The sequence below is a fragment of the Bombina bombina genome, chromosome 2 (assembly GCF_027579735.1).
Source record: "Bombina bombina isolate aBomBom1 chromosome 2, aBomBom1.pri, whole genome shotgun sequence".
In the NCBI taxonomy this organism is placed as follows: domain Eukaryota; kingdom Metazoa; phylum Chordata; class Amphibia; order Anura; family Bombinatoridae; genus Bombina; species Bombina bombina.
In genome coordinates, this window is record NC_069500.1 from 597,265,357 (window position 1) to 597,282,797 (window position 17,441).

Sequence of the window (17,441 nt, forward strand, 5' to 3'; positions counted from 1 at the left end):
GCCCATATTTTTTAGCGCCAAATAAGACGCCCACATTATTTGGCGCCTAAATGCTTTTTGGCGCCAAAAATGACGCCACATCCGGAACGCCGACATCTTTGGCGCAAAAGAACGTCAAAAATGACGCAACTTCCGGCGACACGTATGACGCCGGGAACAGAAAAGATTTTTTGCGCCAAAAAAGTCTGCGCCAAGAATGACGCAATAAAATGAAGCATTTTCAGCCCCCGCAAGCCTAACAGCCCACAGGGAAAAAAAGTCAAATTTTTAAGGTAAGAAAAATAATTGATTCAAGTGCATTATCCCAAATATGAAACTGACTGTCTGAAAATAAGGAATGTTGAACATCCTGAGTCAAGGCAAATAAATGTTTGAATACATATATTTAGAACTTTATAAACAAAGTGCCCAACCATAGCTTAGAGTGTCACAGAAAATAAGACTTACTTACCCCAGGACACTCATCTACATGTTTGTAGAAAGCCAAACCAGTACTGAAACGAGAATCAGCAGAGGTAATGGTATATAAATAAGAGTATATCGTCGATCTGAAAAGGGAGGTAAGAGATGAATCTCTACGACCGATAACAGAGAACCTATGAAATAGACCCCGTAGAAGGAGATCACTGCATTCAAAATAGGCAATACTCTCCTCACATCCCTCTGACATTCACTGCACGCTGAGAGGAAAACCGGGCTCCAACCTGCTGCGGAGCGCATATCAACGTAGAATCTAGCACAAACTTACTTCACCACCTCCATAGGAGGCAAAGTTTGTAAAACTGAATTGTGGGTGTGGTGAGGGGTGTATTTATAGACATTTTAAGGTTTGGGAAACTTTGCCCCTCCTGGTAGGAATGTATATCCCATACGTCACTAGCTCATGGACTCTTGCTAATTACATGAAAGAAATGCATCTACCCTGGTCTCTCATCTCCTGGAGATGCGGACATACGCGCGCAACTGCCGTGGCCCCTGGCATAGACTGTGAGAGATCTTTGGTCCCTAGATCCAGATGCCTAAATGAGCACCCCTCTACTCCCCTCCCTCCCCCTTCTCCCCCCTAAAGGATGATCCCTCTTCCCCCACCCCTTTTTTTCCCTCTCTCTTTCCTTTCTTCTCCTCTAACCTGGCTATAGGTTTATAGGTACTGGAATAAACCTGGACATGGGTGAATGTCCAGGTAGATTTATAACTGAATGATTTGCTAATGGTCAAGGTTGTACTATACAACATCAAGCTGTAGATTGATAACAGTGAATGATGTGTCTAACTAAAGAGTAAATGCATAATATATATTGTTGATTGCAATGACGGTGCAGCTATTTCTGTATGCAAACATGATGCTATTGGACTCCTGTAAATTGTTTCTTTTTGTAAGCATGTTTACGTTCATTCAATAAAGCTTTTTATAAATAAAAAACATGGAGTAAGATATTCCATGCATGAATCCTTAATCTCTGCAACAGTTGTGGAAACCAATATTAAATTTATGACAAGGTGGAACCTCACTCCGCAAAGATAGAAACACATTTACCCGACATGTTCAGATAGATGCTGAAGAGGTTGTGGGGAGGAGGGCTCCCTCTTACACATCTGATGGGAAAGCAAGATCATCATAACTTTTTGCTCCTCTGTAATAGACGCAATGCAGACAATACTAAAATGCTCAATTCAACATGACACAATAGTTATGCATGGTAAAATCCAGATTTCTTTTAAACTGAAATAAGCACTCTTCAGATAAATGACAAACTGGGCCAAGCATTTAGTGCTGTGGTACTGGAGGAGATCAGAGGTACCCAATCTGGTTTTTTATACTCTCAGCGTAGAAAAGATCTATTAGAAGTTGAATAGAAAATTAGATTTCTTTTTAGATTTTTTTGGAACCAATGGCCAAACTCTAAAACATATATTCTTCAGATTAAATCATACAGGGAGAATGACCCGGCGAGGCATACTGAGATTACTACCAAATAGACAAACTTCTCGTCTCCAGTGATGGGGGTGCTGTTTCTATGGCCGCCTTGATTCTTATTATCCATAATTTACATACCTTTAGTCAAAGTCATTCTCTCTCTAATGGGATAAGTACAAGATGTAGATTTTTCAGGATATTGTTATGTGATCCATATACCGGTATATTGGGTTAATCATACTTTTCTTTATTAAATCATCTTTTCTTTAAATATTATTACAAGCAAGACCTTTAACTTTCGGCCACGTATTGCAATGTTTACCCTTGTTGTATTTTTGGGCTGTACATTTTGTGCACGATCAGTTCCCATTTAAACACAATGTTTTCTTGATTTCATAAAAAAATTAAATATTGAGCATTATTAAATATTACATTTGTTTGTGATTTTACTTTATTAATTTTTTTTTTAATAAATTAACACAAATTGAGAAATGGTTAATAACCTGTGTCACAAAAAAAAAAAAAACCTGTTAGGAACTATACACAAGACCAAATGCAATCTGTTTATTTAAAGGGACACAACCCAAATTTTCTCTTTCGTGATTCAGATAGAGCATGCAATTTTAAGCAACTTTCTAATTTACCCCTATTATGAATTTTTCTTCGTTCTCTTGCTATCTTTATTTTAAAAAGAAGGCATCTAAGCTATAGAGCTTGCCATTTTTGGTTCAGTAACCTGGACAGCACTTGTTTATTGGTGGGTGAATTTATCCATCAATCAGCAAGAACAACCCAGGTTGTTCACCAAAAATGGGCCAGCATCTAAACATACATTCTTGCTTTTCAAATAAAGATACCAAGAGAATGAAGAAAATATAATAATAGGAGTAAATTAGAAAGTTGCTTAAAATTGCATGCTCTATTTGAATCACAAAAATTTGGGTACAGTGTCCCTTTAACTAGGAAAATGACAGGCTGGATTATATATTTTTAAATGTATTATATTATTTTTTGGTCATGCGACTAATAATCCACATCAAGAAACAAAAGAACAAAAAAAATATGCTTCAAAAACACATTATTTTCCATACATACATAGAAACTTGGATGGCCTGAAAGGTTTCTATAGAATTGCTTCACTATGATTGTGAGATCAAACTAAAGAAAAAACACTGGCTTTTTTGTTTAATAAAGCTACATTTGATGGTTTGTGGGGGGAAAAAAGATATTTGGATATAAATGTGTTATTCTTATATTGTTACAACATTATAACATAATATAATGTTAGCAGCACTTTAGAGTCTATTTTTTACACTTTTGTTGACACATTTTCTTCTTGCTGGTTTGGTCTTCAGTGAACTCCTCATCAGAAGAATGCATATCAATTTTAAAATCTAGATCATCCTCCTCATTGTTTTCTGAATCCTCCCCCTCATTGTTTTCTGAATCAGGAGCTGGGGATTCAGTAGGTGGTGCTTGTGATTCTTTTGTAATTCTAAAAAGAAAAAGAAAAAAAACTAAACATATACAGCATTCTGGCAAAGTGAATAAAACAATAATCCCACATCATAAACCAAAAAGCTACATTTGTCCTTATTTAAGTAATAAAGTAAAACGAATTTCAAATATTTTAGTCGTATTATGGACATTTTTCAAAAGTGGATTTCAAAATTTTGATCTCATTATAGACCTAACATTGTGCATCAAATCCATCATATACCGCACTAATACCCTTCATTAACACACCTCATCACTAGAACCCTACAACTTACTCTTTACTGGTACTGTAACTAAATTGAAAAACAAAGTACTCAAACTCAACTCAACAGAGACTAATACTTCATTCTCTATCAAATAATTGGACGCTGAAGTAAATCTACCTGTGTTATACTTTGTAACCAATCAATAACAGTGAACCAAAAAAATAATAATTTATGCTTACCTGATAAAAAAAAAAAAATTTTCATGGTGGTGAAAGTCCACTATCCATTACTCTTCCCCGCCACTAGGAGGAGGCAAAGATTCCCAAACCCCAAGAGCTCTTTTAAACGCCTCCGACCTTACTGGAAAATAGTCTGACGTATAGCTAGGCCCAAAAAAAAAAATAGGAAAAGAATATGAGCACGGAAAAAAAATGTGCAAAAAGAGAAATAAAGCCTCACCAGATAAATAACAGGTGGTGAGAGTCCTAGATTCATTAATCCTGTAAACTAAAACCCAAGCTGTGGAATTTACGAGTAATGAGAAAGAATGAGATATAAAAAGAAACCAATATTTTTTCACATTGAAACTAATTGCACAACTCAAATAGAACCCAAAGAAAAAACAGGGTATAACTCATTTTTTATATAATGGTCTTCTTTGCATACTTCTACAAAATTCTACCAAGTAGCTGAATTGAAAATTTGGTAAACTGAAGTCTCATTCTTAAAAGCCAAATAAATGACAATTTATCTGGTGGAATAAGCAGTAACCCATTAAGGCTTACATGGAGGCAGGACATCCTCCACCTAATGGATCAAAAGTTTTAGCCAAGACGCCAGACAGACAGCAGAAGATTTTTGGAACCAGAAAAGTGGACAAACTAGAAGTTTGTCTGAAATCTGTAGTAGTGTCTACTTAATACTTCAATGCGCTAACAAAATCCAAATTACAGAGAAGCCTGTGCGAATGAATTTATCCTGATGAAAATTAAGATGAGGATCACATGAAAGAACAGATAACTCAGACTCTCACAAAATAGAATATTAATATCCACCTTATACATAGGCTCAAATGGAGTGGCCTGCAGAACCTTAAAAACAAATTTAGAGTAAAAGGAGCAGAAATTGGTTTACTAACGGGCTTAACCCAAGCCAAAGCCTGAACAAAACCATGAATGTCAGGAAGAAGAGTTTTCTTCTTGTGGAACAAAACTGAAAGAGCAAAAATCGGACCTTTCAGACAACTGGCAGATAATCCCTTATCTACACCAACCTGCAAAAATGGCAAAATCCTAGGAATTCTAAAAGAATGCCGGGAAAAACCATGATCCATACACCAAGAAATAAAGGCCCTCCAGACCTTATGATAAATCTTCCTGGTCACAGGCTTACGGGCCTGTATCAAAGTCTCAATAACAGAATCAGAAAAAACTCTGTGCCTAAGAACCAACCATACAATTTCCATGCCATCAAGCTTAGAAAGACGTGAGATCTGGATGGAACAAGAGACCTTGAGAGAGAGGGTCTGGGCACAGAGGAAGTGGCCAAGATGGGCAACTGAACATCTGAACCAGGATTTGTATACCAAACTCTGCGAGACCCCCGGGTGAAAAGTCTGTCTGCTCAAAAAGTCTGCTTCTGAGTTGTCCACCCCTGGGATGTGGATTGCCGACAGGCAGCAGTTGTGGGTCTCTGCCCACTGAATAATCTTGGTTACCTCTGTCATTGCCAAGGAACTCCGAGTTCCTCCCTGATGGCTGATATAAGCCACAGAAGTTATGTTGTCCGACTGGAACCTGATAAACTGGGCTGAAACTAACTGAGGCCAGGCTAGAAGAGCATTGAAAATTGCCCTCAGCTCTAGAATGTTTATGGGGAGACCTGACTCCTCCCGAGTCCATAGACCCTGAGCCTTTAACAAGCCCCAGACTGCTCCCCATCCCAGCAGGCTTGCATTAGTGGTCACGATCACCCAGGTAGGCCTGAGGAAGCAGGTACACTCGGAGAGATGTTCCTGAGACAACCACCATGGAAGAGGATCTCTTGTCGCCTGATCCAGTTCTAATCGCGGAGACAGAGCATGCATAACTGCAGAGGTCTGAGATGGAACCAAGCAAACTGAATGATGTCCATGGCAGACACCATCAGATCAATTACCTCCATACATTGGGCCACTGACGGCCGAGGATAGGACTGAAGGGCAAGACAAGAGTTGAAGATCTTTTTTCTGACCTCTGTCAGAAAAATGTTCATTGATCGAGAATCTATTATAGTTCCCAAGAACACCACCCTTGTGGCTGGAATTAAGGAACTCTTTCCCTAATTCACCTTCCATCCTTCCATGAGAGTGCAAAAAAGATAACATCTCCGTGTGGGAGCTTGCCTGATAAAAAGATGGCGCCTGAACGAGAATGTCGTCCAGATAAGGCGCCACTGCAATGCCCCACAACCGAAGTACCGCCAACAACACTCCCAGAATCCTGGGAGCTGTGGCAAGGTCCAAAAACGCGAACCTTAGAAACTTGTGATGGTCCCTGTGAATGGGAATGTGCAGACTATTGAGGTCTAGAATTGGTCTGAAGGTTCCCTCTTTTTTGGGAACCACAAACAGATTGGAATAGAATCCCAGGCCCTGTTCCTGTATTGGAACAGGAACTATCACTCCCAGGTTTGATAGATCGCGTACATTTTGATTTTGAATCACTAAAGGGTTTCTTGAATTGCTTCCGCTTGTTTCAAGACTGATTGGGCTTCCAGAAGGACTGTTCCTGCTTGGAAGAGGGGGGGAAAGGCTTACCCTTAACGTTTCGAAAGGAACGAAAATTACTCTGACGTCCTTTCTGTTTGTTCCTCTTATCCTGAGGGAGGAAGTGCCCCTTTCCTCCCGTAATATCTGAAATGATTTTGGCCAACCCCGGCCCAAACAAGGTCTTACCCTTGTAAGGAATTGCCAAGAGCTTAGACTTGATGACTCATCCGCAGACCAGGATTTTTATCAAAAGGCTCTACGAGCCAGAACAGCATAGCCAGAAATCTTTGCTCCCAACTTTATGACTTGTAATGAAGAATACGTGATAAAGGAATTGGCCAACTTAAGAGCCTTGATCCTGTCCTGGATCTCTTCAAGAGGAGTATCCATCTAAATAGAGTCAGATAACGCATCAAACCAGTAAGCTGCCGCACTGGTGACGGTAGCAATACACACCGCAGGTTGCCATTGTAAACCCTGATGTACGTACATCTTTTTAAGTAATCCTTCCAACTTCTTATCCATGGGATCCTTAAAAGAACAGCTATCCTCTATTGGAATAGTGGTTCTCTTAGCCAAGGTGGAAATTGCCCCTTCTACCTTGTGGATCATTTGCCAAGACTCCTTTATAGAGTCAGCTATTGGAAACATCTTCTTAAAAATTGGGGATGGAGAAAATGGAATACCAGGTCTCTCCCATTCCTGTGCAATAATCTCTGTAGCCCGGTCTGGAACCGGAAAAACCTCCAACACAGAAGGAACGTCAAAGTATTTGTTTAACTTACTTGACTTCTTAGGATTGACTACGACAGTCATGTCGGAGTCGACCAGCGTGGCCAAAATCTCCTTAAGCAACAACTGGAGGTGTTCTATCTTAAACCTGAAGGATACAACTTCAGCGTCAGCAGAAGGAATTACACTGTCTGAGTCTTCACCCTCAGATGCTACTGAAGTATCTTCCTCCTCAGACTTCTGAGAGGGAGAATTCGGAATAGCCACGACTGTATCAGAAACCTTACTCACTGATTCTTTCCCTTTCCGCTTGCGCTTCCCCTGCAACATGGGGAAAGCAGACAGTGCAACAGTTACCGCAGAGGATATGTGGGTAGCAATATCTTGCAAAGTAACTCCAACCAGAGTGTGAGAGGAAACGCAGGGCACTGCATGTGTAGACGATAAGGTTTGGGACACTTAAGGAGAAAGCTGTGGCATGTCTTGAACAGGAGACTCATGAACAACCTCCGCCTTAGAAAATGATGGCTCAGTATCAAAAAGTCTATCCTTGTAATGTAATGTTCTTTCAATACATGAGGAACAAAAAGGGATTGGTGGTTCCACATTAGCATCAAAACACAAAGTACAAGTAGGGCCTCTTGGTCCATCTTTACCCAAAATATGGACAAACAAAAAATAAAATACTTTTATTTAACTTTGAAACTTTATGTCAAAAACTTTACTGTACCTTTAAATTTTAAAGTAACTTTTTATTTTCTAGCAGCAGAGCAGCAGCTCTATAGAAACCCAGACAGCCTCTACACCTCAGCAAGCTCTGCTGAGGTGCCTACCTGTCCTGCTGGTTGCCGGAGTCAATAGTAGTTAAACATCCAGACTCAATCCAGAGCTGCTTCCACCGGGTATCAGACGACCGCTCCCTCTGAGAATGCAGAGCCGCAACTAAGTACGTCACCCTTCCTGCACTAAGGAAGAAAAAAAGCGTGCAAAAACTCCCTTGCCGCTTTAGAGAAGACCCACCCATCGTGGGCATACCTAACTGAACTTCCCGGCCGGCATTAACCTCTCTTTGAAAGAAAAGCCGCAGAGAATAATACCAGGCAAAACACACAATATTTTGCCAACTACCCTGACTGGAACACACCGGAGACAAAAACTAACTGAGCCTTAATAAAAAATAAGTCCTCTCGTCCCCAGTGCCTGCACCAACTGCCTCACATTATCCTATTAACCCATAATAGGATTAATGTATCTAATGTCCCATACAGAGCTAACTGTTAAAGTGCCAATATTTTTTCCTTCATAGACATATACCTGTGGAACAAAAGAGAGACTGAGTAATCTTACTCAGGCTTTCCGGATAGGGCAGCAACAAACTATTTGAGAGGCGCAGTGGGGATTATACCCCACAAGTTCCCAATTGCTTAAAAGCCACCACTGCTCTACTGAAGAGACTGACATGGACTACGGCTAGACCCCAGAAAGATCAGGGCAAACCTGCTCTGCTTTAAAATAAACTCTTGATTGAAGAAATTTCTTTCAGACACCTAAACTTTACCACCTCCTTGCTTTTAATGTAGGCAAAGAGAATGACTGGGGTTTGAGGGAAGGGAGGCGATACTTAACAGCTTTGCGGTGGTGCTATTTGCCTCCTCCTGCTGGCCAGGAGTGATATTCCCAATAGTAATTAGAGATGATCCGTGGACTCACAGTGTTATTAGAAAGAAAAGAATCTTTATTTAATCCAAGGTAAAATTATAGGTACATTGCCACAAACAACCTGTCGCCTACCAGATCCTCTTACCTCCAGTCACAGTAGAGATAATAGAACCCAAACAACATCTACCCCTGGAAAGAGAGAGATAAAAGCCTGGATTTAGAAACCATATCAGCAGACCAAGACTTTAATCAGAAAGCCCTTCTAGAAAGTACTGCCAAGGACATACTTTAAGAATTAATATTAATGATGTCAAAAACAGCAACACAAATGAAAGCACTAGCATATTTAAGCAACTGCAAAATGTTTTAAAAAATTGTCACTATCAGAATAATCAGAAAACTGCCCAAAAAGACTTTTTAGCCAAATGAAAGAAGCAGCAGCCACATCAGTAATAGAAACTACTGGTCTAAAAAGATAACCTGCTTGCTGAAAAAAACATCCTATGGAAGGATTCTAACTTCCTATCTAAAGGGTCTTTTAAAGGAAGAACTATCTTCCAAAGGAACAGTAGTACGTTTAGTCAAAGTAGAAATGGCCACACCCATTTTAGGAACAGTTTCCCAAATGTTAGAGATCGGTAAATGATACATTTTCTTAAACCTTGCTGAATAATTTACAGGAATACCTGGCTTAGCCCATTCTAAGAAGGCTCTCTCAGAAACAACATCAGGGACAGGAAAAACCTTGGAATCAACCATTGGTGTAAAATTTACGTCTAAGCAATTTACAGACATCCTCAGCTATTTTAGGATCTTTAACCTCTAAAGTAAGCAAAGAGCTGGGCTGAAACTAACGGAGGCCAGGCAAGAAGAGCATTGAAAATTGCCCTCAGCTCTAGAATGTTTATGGGGAGACCTGACTCCTCCCGAGTCCATAGACCCTGAGCCTTTAACGAGCCCCAGACTGCTCCCCATCTCAGCAGGCTTGCATCCGTGATCACGATCACCCAGGTAGGCCTGTGGAAGCAGGTACCCTGAGAGAGATGTTCCTGAGACAATCACCACGGAAGAGAATCTCTTGTCGCCTAATCCAGTTCTAATCGCGAAAACAGATCCGCATAATCCCCGTTCCATTGACTGAGGATGCATAACTGCAGAGGTCTGAGATGGAACCGAGCAAACTGAATGATGTCCATGGCAGACACCATCAGACCAATTACCTCCATACATTGGGCCCCTGATGGCCAAGGAGAGGACTGAAGGGCAAGACAAGAGTTAAAAATCTTTGTTTTTCTGACCTCTGTCAGAAAAATTTTCATTGATAGAGAATCCATTATGGTTCCCAAGAACACCACATTTGTGGCTGGAATTAAGGAACTCTTTCCCAAATTCACCTACTATCCGTGAGAGCGCAGAAAAGAGAACATCTCTGTGTGGGAGCTTGCCTGTTGAAAAGATGGCGCCTGAACGAGAATATCGTCCAGATAAGGCGCCACTGCAATGCCCCACAACCGAAGTCCCGTCAACAACGCTCCCAGAACCTTTGAGAAAATCCTGGGAGCTGTGGCAAGGCCGAATGGAAGGGCCACAAACTGGAAGTGTTTGTCCAAAAACACGAACCTTAGAAACTTGTGATGGTCCCTGTGAATGGGAATGTGCAGGTACGCATCCTTTAAATCTACTGTTGTCATGAATTGACCCTCTTGAATCAAGTGAAGAATGGAAGGAAGGTACTTGTATTGGAACTGGAACTATCACTCCCAGGATGGAAAGATCGTGTACACAATGTAAGAATGCCTCTCTATTTATCTGGCCTACAGATAACCTTGAGAGAAGGAACCTGCCTCTGGGAGGATAAGCCTTGAATTCCAGTTTGTATCCCTGGGACACAATGTCCACTGCCCAGGGATTCAGAACATCCTGAAACCATGCTTGAGCCCCCAACAAGATGCGCTTCCAGACCGGTGGGCAGACCCTTCATGCTGATTTTGAATCACTAATGGGTTTCTCGGATTGCTTCCCCGTGTTCCAAGACTGAGTGGGCTTCCAGGAGGACTTGGACTGTTCCTGATTGGAAGAGGGGGGGAAAGGCTTACCCTTAAAGTTTCGAAAGGAACAAAAATTACTCTGACGTCCTTTCTGTTTGATTTCTCTTATACTGAGGGAGGAAGTGCCCCTTTCCTCCCGTAATATCCGAAATGATTTAAGCCAACCTCGGCCCATACATGGTCTTACCCTTGTAAGGAATTGCCAAGAGCTTAGACTTGGATGACACATCCACAGACCAGGATTTTAATCATAAGGCTCTACGAGCCAGAACAGCAAAGCCAGAAATCTGTGCTCCCAACTTTATGGCTTGTAACAAAGCATCTGTGATAAAGGAATTGGCCAACTTAAGAGCCTTGCTCCAGTCCTGGATCTCTTCAAGTGGAGTATCCATCTGAATAAAGTCAGATAACGCATCAAACCAGTAAGCTGCCACGCTGGTTACGGTAGCAATACACACCGCAGGTTGCCATTGTAAACCCTGGTGTACGTACATCTTTTTAAGTAATCTTTCCAACTTCTTATCCATGGGATCCTTAAAAGAACAGCTATCCTCTATGCGAAAATCCTTAGCTGCCTGTAAGTAGAATTTAAGAGCACGTACAAAATCCAAATTGTGTAACAAACATTCTTTGGAAGAAGGAGTAGGACACAGAGAGGGAACAACAATTTCCTGATTGATATTTCTATTAGAAACAACCTTAGGAAGGAAACCTAACTTAGTATGGAGAACTGCCTTATCAGCATGAAAAAGGAAATTTATGCTTACTTGATAAATTTATTTCTTTTACGATATGATGAGTCCACGGATTTCATCCTTACTTATGGGATATAACCTCCTGGTCAGCAGGAGGAGGCAAAGAGCACCACAGCAGAGCTGTATATATAGCTCCTCCCGTTCCTCCCACTCCAGTCATTCGACCGAAGTTAGGAAGAGAAAGGAAAAGCCAAGGTGCAGAGGTGACTGAAGTTTAATAAAAATACAGACCTGTCTAAAAAACACAACAGGATGGGCCGTGGACTCGTCATATCGTAAAAGAAAAGGAAATTTATGCTTACCTGATACATTTATTTATTCTACGATATGATGAGTCCACGGATTTCATCCTTACTTGTGGGATTTATCCTCCTGCTAACAGGAAGTGGCAAAGAGCACCACAGCAGAGCTGTATATATAGCTCCTCCCTTCCCTCCACCTTCAGTCATTCGACTGAAGTTAGGAAGAGAAAGGAAAAGCCAAAGGTGCAGAGGTGACTAAAGTTTAACAAAAATATAATATATACCTGTCTAAAAAAATGACAGGGAGGGCCGTGGACTCGTCATATCGTAGAAGAAATAAATTTATCAGGTAAGCATAAATTTCCTTTTCTTCTACAAAATATGACGAGTCCACGGATTTCATCCTTACTTGTGGGATACAATATCAAAGCTACAGGACACGGATGAAACGGGAGGGACAAGACAGGTAATCTAAATGGAAGGCACCACTGCTTGAAGAACCTTTCTCCCAAAACCAGCCTCAGAAGAAGCAAAAGTATCAAATTTGTAAAATGTTGAAAAGGTATGAAGAGACAACCAAGTTGCAGCCTTGGAAATCTGTTCAAGAGAAGCATCATTTTTAAATGCCCATGAGGAAGCCACAGCCCTAGTAGAATGAGCCGTAATTCTTTCAGGAGGCTGATGTCCAGCAGTCTCATACGCCAGACGGATGATACTCTTCAGCCAAAAAGAAAGAGGTAGCCGTAGCTTTCTGACCCCTACGCTTTCCAGAAAAGACAATGAATAATGAAGATGATTGACGGAAATCCTTAGTCGCCTGCAAGTAAAACTTCAGGGCACGGACCACGTCCAAGTTATGCAACATACGCTTCTTTTTAGAAAAAGGATTAGGACACAATGAAGGAACAACAATTTCCTGATTAATATTCTTATTAGAAACAACCTTAGGAAGGAAACCAGGTTTGGTACGTAAAACCACCTTATCAGAATGAAAGATAAGATAAGGCGAATCACATTGTAATGCTGAAAGCTCCGAAACTCTATGAGCAGAAGAAATAGCAACCAAAAATAAAACTTTCCAAGATAACAACTTAATATTTATGGAATGCATGGGTTCAAACAGAACCCCTTGAAGAACATTAAGAACTAAATTCAAACTCCAGAGTGGAGCAATTGGTCTAAACACAGGCATAATTCTGGTTAGAGCCTGACAAAAAGACTGAACGTCTGGGACATCTGCCAAACGTTTGTGTAGCAAAATTGACAAAGCAGAGATTTGTCCCTTTAAGGAACTCACTGATAACCCTTTCTCCAAACCTTCTTGGAGAAAAGACAGAATCCTGGGAATCCTAACTCTACTCCATGAGTAGCCCTTGGATTCACACCAAAAAAGATATTTACGCCATATCTTATGATAGATCTTTCTAGTGACAGGCTTACGTGCCTGAATCAACATATCAATGACTGAATCAGAGAACCCCCGCTTAGATAAAATGAAGCGTTCAATCTCCAAGCAGTCGGTTGCAGAGAAACTAGATTTGGGTGTTGGAAGGGTCCCTGAATGAGAAGGTCCTGCCTCAATGAAAGCTTCCACGGTGGCAGAGAGGACATGTCCACTAGATCGGCATACAAAGTCCTGCGAGTCCACGCAGATGCCATTAGAATTACTGAAGCCCTCTCCTGTTTGATCCGAGCAATCACCCGAGGCAGGAGAGCAAACGGTGGAAACACATAAGCTAGGTTGAACGACCAAGGCACTGCCAAGGCATCTATCAATACGGCCTGAGGATCCCTTGACCTGGATCCGTATCTTGGAAGCTTGGCATTCTGACGAGATGCCATCAGATCCAACTCCGGTCTGCCCCATCTGAGAATCATAGTGGCAAAGACCTCTGGATGGCATTCCCACTCTCCCGGATGAAACGTCTGTCTGCTTAAAAAGTCCGCTTCCCAGTTGTCCACTCCTGGGATCTAGATTGCTGACAGATAACAAGAGTGGGCCTCCGCCCACCAAAATTATCTTGGATACCTCTGTCATCGCTAGGGAACTCCTTGTTCCTCCCTGATGATTGATGTAAGCCACAGTCGTGATGTTGTCTGACTGAAAGCGAATGAACTTGGCCGAAGCCAACTGAAGCCACGCCTGAAGCGCATTGAAAATTTCCAGAATATTGATTGGAAGAAGGGACTCCGACTGAGTCCACACACCCTGAGCCTTCAGGGAATTCCAGACTGTACCCCAACCTAGAAGGCTGGCGTCCGTCGTCACTATCACCCATGAGGGTCTGCGAAAACACGTCCCTTGGGCAGATGATCCTGAGACAACCACCAAAGAAGAGAGTCTCTTGTCTCCTGATCCAGATCTATCTCAGGAGAGAAATTTGCATAATCTCCATTCCACTGTCTGAGCATGCTCAGCTGTAGTGGCCCGAGATGAAAACGAGCAAACAGAATGATGTCCATTGATGCCACCATCAATCCAATTACCTCCATGCACTGAGCCACACTGATGGCCGAGGATTGGACAGAAGGGCTCGGCATGTATTCAGAATCTTTAACTTTCTGACCTCTGTCAAGAAAATTTTCATGGATATGGAATCTATTAGAGTTCCCAGGAAGGGAACCTTGGTCTATGGAATCAATGAACTCTTTTCTAGATTCACCTTCCACCCGTGAGTCCTCAGAAAGGACAGAACGTCTGTATGAAACTTTGTCAGATGGTAAGATGACGCCTGGATCAGAATATCGTCCAGATAATGCGCCACTGCAATACCCCGCGGCCTGAGAACCGCCAGAAGGGACCCTAGAACCTTCGTGAAGATCCTGGGTGCTGTGGCCAACCCGAAGGGAAGAGAATGTTTGTCCAGGAAGGCAAACCTTAGGAACTGATGATGATCCTTGTGGATAGGAATATGAAGGTATGCATTCTTTAAGTCCACGGTAGTCATATATTGATCCTCCTGGATCAATGGAAGAATTGTTCGAATAGTCTCCATTTTGAAGGATGGAACTCTGAGAAACTTGTTTAGACTCTTGAAATCTAAAATGGGTCGAAACGTGCCCTCTTTTTTGGGGACCACGAAAAGATTTGATTAAAACCCTTGTCCCTGTTCCAGTCTTGGAACGGGACAAATTACTCCCATAGTAGAGAGGTCTTTTACACAACGTAAGAACGCCTCTCTTTTTGTATGGTCTGCAGACAATCGTGAAAGAAGAAACCTCCCCCTTGGGAGAGAACTTTTGAATTCCAGCTGATACCCTTGGTACACGATCTCCAGTGTCCAAGGATCCTGAACATCCCTTACCCAAGCCTGGGCAAAGAGAGAGAGTCTGCCCCCTACGAGATCCGGTCCCGGATCGGGGGCCGTCCCTTCATGCTTTTTTGGTAGCAGCAGCGGGCTTCTTGGGTTGTTTACCCTTGTTCCAAGTCTGGTTGGGTCTCCAGACGGACTTGGCCTGAGCAAAATTCCCTTCCTGCTTGGCGGAAGACGAGGAAGAAGAGGGGACTCCTTTAACCCCTTAGTGACCAGAGCACTTTTCCATTTGTTGACCGTTTGGGACCAAGGCTATTTTTACATTTCTGCGGTGTTTGTGTTTAGCTGTAATTTTCCTCTTACTCATTTACTGTACCCACACATATTATATACCGTTTTTCTCGCCATTAAATGGACTTTCTAAAGATACCATTATTTTCATCATATCTAATAATTTACTATTAAAAAAATTATAAAATATGAGGAAAAAATGGAAAAAAAATCAATTTTTTCAAACTTTGACCCCCAAAATATGTTGCACATCTACAACCACCAAAAAACACCCATGCTAAATAGTTTCTAAATTTTGTCCTGAGTTTAGAAATACCCAATGTTTACATGCTCTTTGCTTTTTTTGCAAGTTATAGGGCACTAAATAAAAGTAGCACTTTGCTATTTCCAAACCACTTTTTTTCAAAATTAGCGCTAGTTACATTGGGACACTGATATCTGTCAGGAATCCCTGAATATCCTTTAACATGTATATATATATTTTTAGAAGACATCCCAAAGTATTGATCTAGGCCCATTTTGGTATATTTCATGCCACCATTTCACCGCCAAATGCGATCAAATAAAAAAAAATGTTCACTTTTTCACAAATTTTTTCACAAACTTTAGGTTTCTCACTGAAATTATTTACAAACAGCTTGTGCAATTATTGCACAAATGGTTTTAAATGCTTCTCTGGGATCCCCTTTGTTCAGAAATAGCAGACATATATGGCTTTTACGTTGCTTTTTGGTAATTAGAAGGCCGCTAAATGCCACTGCGCACCACAAGTGTATTATGCGCAGCAGTGAAGGGGTTAATTAGGAAGCATGTAGGGAGCTTGTATGGTTAATTTTAGCTTTAGTGTAGTGTAGTAAACAACCCCAAGTATTGATCTAGGCCCATTTTGGTATATTTCATGCCACCATTTCACCGCCAAATGCGATCAAATTAAAAAAAACTTTAAATATTTCACAATTTTAGGTTTCTCACTGAAATTATTTACAAACAGCTTGTGCAATTATGGCACAAATTGTTGTAAATGCTTCTCTGGTATCCCCTTTGTTCAGAAATAGCAGACATATATGGCTTTGGTGTTGCTTTTTGGTAGTTAGAAGGTCGCTAAATGCCGCTGCGCATCACACGTATATTATGTCTAGCAGTGAAGGAGTTAATTAGGTAGCTTGTAGGGAGCTTGCAGGGTTAATTTTAGCTTTAGTGTAGAGATCAGCCTCCCACCTGACACATCCCACCCCCTGATCCCTCCCAAACAGCTCAATTTCCTCCCCACCCCACAATTGTCCCCGCCATCTTAAGTACTGGCAGAAAGTCTGCCAGCACTAAAATAAAAGTTTTTTGGGGGTTTTTAGTTTTTAAAAAAAAATTCTTCTGCTGTGTAGGACCCCCCTTAGCCCCCAACCTCCCTGATCCCCCCAAACAGCTCTTTAACCCCCCCCTCTGCCTTTATTGGGTACCATATTGGGTACTGGCAGCTGTCTGCCAGTACCCAGTTTTAAAAATAATAATGTATTTTTATTTTTTTATTTTATTAAATATTGTATTTATTTCTGTAGTGTAGCTGCCCCCCCCTCAACATCCAACCCCCCACCCTCTCCCAGATGCCTTGATTTTAAAATCCCACCCTCCCCAGTCCTCTCTCCCACCCTCCAGATCTACAGCATATTGATGCTGTTTTTAGAGAGCTCTCGTGCACGCGCCAGTGCACAGCTCTCGTGCACGCACCAGTGCACAGCTCTCGTGCACGCGCGCGCACCCGCACTAGATCCCTCCCCCCTCCTCCACCAATGACTGCCCACCCGCCTCCCTGGATGAGCTCCCACCCACCAACGATAACGGCCATTGATAGCCGATGCAGAGAGGGCCACAGAGTGGCTCTCTCTGCATTGGATGGCTAAAAACAGTTATTGCAGGATGCCTCAATATTGAGGCATCACTGCAATAACATGAAAGCAGCTGGAAGCTATCAGGATCGCTTCCACTGCTTTCAAAGACCAACGACGTATGGGGTACGTCCTTGGTCATTAACTGCATTTTTTTGCAGGACGTACCCCATACGTCGTTGGTCATTAAGGGGTTAAAGTTCCGAAAGG

At 41.7% G+C, this 17,441-nt stretch overlaps 1 protein-coding gene across 1 annotated transcript in view; it reads right to left on the minus strand.

The window, feature by feature from the left end:
- Positions 1-2,336: 2,336 nt before the first annotated feature.
- C2H9orf85 (chromosome 2 C9orf85 homolog) overlaps positions 2,337-17,441 on the minus strand; it is a 180,676-nt gene continuing 165,571 nt past the window's right edge. Inside the window, exon 4 of the mRNA XM_053702506.1 lies at positions 2,337-3,413. Within this exon, the coding sequence (XP_053558481.1) occupies positions 3,221-3,413 (193 nt within the window). The 3' untranslated portion in view covers positions 2,337-3,220. The remainder of the gene's footprint in view (positions 3,414-17,441) is intronic.